The sequence below is a fragment of the Melanostigma gelatinosum genome (assembly GCF_949748355.1).
Source record: "Melanostigma gelatinosum genome assembly, chromosome: 11".
NCBI classification, from domain to species: domain Eukaryota; kingdom Metazoa; phylum Chordata; class Actinopteri; order Perciformes; family Zoarcidae; genus Melanostigma; species Melanostigma gelatinosum.
Genome location: NC_136644.1, coordinates 651,490 through 654,917, shown reverse-complemented (window position 1 = coordinate 654,917; position 3,428 = coordinate 651,490). Strand labels below are relative to the sequence as shown.

The following is a 3,428-nucleotide window of genomic DNA, read 5'->3' as shown; positions in this document are numbered from 1 at the left end:
CCGGGAGAGAGTAGGAGTGGAAGAGGAAGCAGAAGAAGTAGCTAAACAGAGAAACCCTTGGAGAAGACTGCCTTACCCCTGGATCACCCTGGAACGTCTGACTACCCGCCCGGCTCACGACCCCTGCCTGTACGACTACCCTGCTCCTGCCCGCGCCCTGGACCGTCTGAGGAATACCCGCTGTGCACCGACCCGTGGAATTGGACCCCGACCCTCCCTCTGGAAAACGGACATTGTGTTCTTGAGTGTCTATCCTACCTCTTTCCCCTCTCTACCTTCAGTAAAAACCTCACTTGAACCGTTTATCTGCCGACTGGTTGTGTTTATTGGTCAGTGTTGTCGTGAAACCCCCTGTCCACCCCGGGGGCTGTCACAACTTGGTGGAGAATGCGGGCACTACCCGGTTCTGGCAACGCTGACCGATAGACCAACCGACCCAGTAAGCATGGCCACCCCGGTGCCATTTCAAGAGCTGCTAGCGGGGCTAATCGCTAGCAACCAAGAAACCCAAAAGCGCCACGAACAAGCCATGCAAATACAAATGCAAATCCTCCAATCCCAGCAGCAACAACAATACCAACAGCAAAGCGAAATCAAGGGCATGTTACAGAACCAACAGGAGCAACATACCGTGGAGAGAGCCAATCCAGCGCGCTTCCTGCTCAAACAAACGGCAGCGGACGATGTTGAAGTTTTTTTCCAAATATTCCAGACAACGGCACTCCGCGAGAAATGGCCAGAAGATCACTGGGCAGAGTTAATAGCCCCCTTTTTGATCAATGAAACGCAGGTAACGTATCAGGACTTAGAGCGCGCTGGAAAAGTTGACTTCCGGGTTTTGAAAGCGGAAGCGTTACAGCGATGCGGGGTCACGCTGTTCTTAAAGGCCCAACGATTTCATGACTGGTCATATGACGCCTCACTTTCTCCGCGAGCCCAGATGCATGAGATAAAAAGGATCACGACGGCCTGGCTACACGCAGAGCCAACCGAGGTGTCGCCCACCGATCGCGTGGTCATGGACAAATACATCCGATCACTCCCGTATGAGGCAAAAAAATTGGCAGGCCAGAGAAACCCCCGAAACATCGAGGACCTGGTGGAAATAATGGAGGGTTACCAAGCCGCACAAGCTTTAGTGCGTGGGGGAAGAAACCAGACATTAGAGGGGCCCACCCGCAAAGAAAAAATTAAAACGGAGGAAAATAAATATGTGTCTCCCTCCTTCCCCCCAGGCTTTCCCCGACGTCGGCCGGCGTTTGGACAGGAAGAGAGGAGGTGCTACCACTGCGGCGAGATCGGGCACATCGCCTGGGGATGCCCTCACCGCCAGGACGCGCCCATGCCCACGGCCAGTGAGGGGAGTCGCCCATGCGGTTTGATTACAGGATGCTGGGCCACTCACGAGGACCACATGCCCCTCACCCCTGTCAAAGTCAACGGCCGCGACGCCTCAGCGATGGTGGACTCCGGGAGCGCCATTACATTGGTGAGACCCACGTATGCTCAGTACCCGCTCCTAACCGGCACCCGAGCGGTCACGTGCATCCATGGGGAGACCCGCGAATACCCCACCACCGCCCTAGAGATCTACACGACAAGGGGTAGATACATCGGCACTGCAGGAGTCGTGGAAGGACTCCCCGTAGAGGTGCTCGTCGGCCGAGACCTGCCCGTGTTCCAGGAGCTTTGGCGCAGCCTGGTGGTGAAACCAGGTACGACCCCTCCCCGAAAATACAAAAAAAAAGCCATCTGTGGGCTGGGGGAGGAGATCTCCACCGATCCCCTATCGGAAGGAGTCGCCAGTGCCGTGGCCCGGGCGTTGGTGGAGGCCACCCAACCCAACCCCGATGACGTCTATGCCACAGCCATCGAGAACGACGGACCCTCCAGCCCCAGTGAGCCCGAAGGAGAGGCGCCGCCCATCCCCGAGGAAGCAGATACCCCCTCCCTCGACGAAGAGGAGCTGGCCGGGCTGTTTCCCCAGGACCCGGAGGAGCCCATCTTACCCGGGCCCCTCACAGGGAGGTTTGGGACGGCCCAGTTGGAGGACCCCAACCTAGCCAACGCCCTTCGGCAGGTGGCCGCCGTAGACGGACGACCACTGGACGGGGTAAGAGACCTCCCTCCCACACATTTCGCCATATATAACGGGCTCCTATACCAGGTAGTAATGAGGGACGGGGCCCCCCTCAGGTTGTTACTGGTGCCACGTCCTTTTATACCCTCTGTCCTACAGTTAGCCCACTCCCATCTCCTAGGTGCCCATCTAGGAGTGGAGAAAACCCTGGAAAGGGTGAGGGCCAGGTTCCACTGGCCCGGAATAAAAAAGGCCATCGAAGATTACTGCCGGAGCTGCCCCGAATGTCAACAAGTGGCCCCACAACCCCATCACAGAAACCCGCTGGTGCCCCTGCCGATCATCACCGTCCCCTTCAGCAGGATCGGGATGGACCTAGTGGGGCCCCTACCCAAGACCAACAGGGGACACAGGTACATCCTGGTTATTGTTGATTACGCCACCCGGTATCCCGAAGCCATCCCCCTACGCTCCATGGCCACCAAGGGCATAGCCAGGGAGCTTGTGATGTTGTTTTCCAGGGTCGGAATACCGGAGGAGATTCTCACCGACCAAGGGACCCCGTTCATGTCTAGGATCATGAAGGACCTGTGTGGCATGCTGAAGGTGACCCAACTGAGGACGTCGGTGTATCACCCCCAAACGGACGGCCTAGTCGAGAGATTCAACCAGACACTGAAAAAAATGCTGAAAAAGACCATGGATCAGGACGGTAAGAATTGGGACCAACTGCTGCCATTCCTTATGTTCTCCATTAGAGAGGTGCCCCAGGCGTCTACAGGATTCTCGCCCTTCGAGCTCCTGTACGGTCGACGACCCCGGGGACTACTCGACCTGGCCAAGGAAGCCTGGGAACACCAACCCTCCCCCTACCGCACCATGGTGGACCACGTCGAGGAGATGAGGGTGAGGATGGCATCACTCTGGCCCATAGTCCGAGAACACATGGCCGAGGCACAGGCGGCCCAAGCCCGCGTGTACAACCGGGGAACACAACCCCGAGTGTTTAACCCAGGGGATCGGGTGTTGGTCCTGGTGCCCACGGCGGAATGTAAGTTTTTAGCCCGATGGAGGGGACCGTATGAAATTATGGAAAAATTGGGGCCGGTAAACTACCGAGTCAGGCAACCAGGTCGAAGGCACCCGACGAAGATCTATCATGTTAACCTTCTCAAGAAATGGGTGAGTAGGGATGCCATGCTCTGTTTCTCTCTCTCTACAACCCCAGGAAAAACGGAGCCCGTCGAGGTACCCGTGGGAGAAGAGTTGACCCCCCGGCAGAAGCAGGACGTCCGGGAAATGGTGGATCGGTTCCGAGACGTGTTCTCCCCGGACCCCGGATACACCA

The 3,428-nt window shown here is 57.4% G+C and overlaps 1 protein-coding gene across 1 annotated transcript; it reads left to right on the top strand.

The window, feature by feature from the left end:
* The first annotated feature begins 611 nt into the window (after positions 1 to 611).
* On the top strand, positions 612 to 2,366 carry LOC306784125 (uncharacterized protein). The gene is made up of 2 exons (XM_079277967.1): positions 612 to 2,113; positions 2,262 to 2,366. The coding sequence occupies exons 1-2, from the start codon at positions 941 to 943 to the stop codon at positions 2,271 to 2,273; spliced, it is 1,185 nt and encodes a 394-aa protein (XP_079134093.1). The 5' UTR covers positions 612 to 940; the 3' UTR covers positions 2,274 to 2,366.
* Positions 2,367 to 3,428: the final 1,062 nt, after the last annotated feature.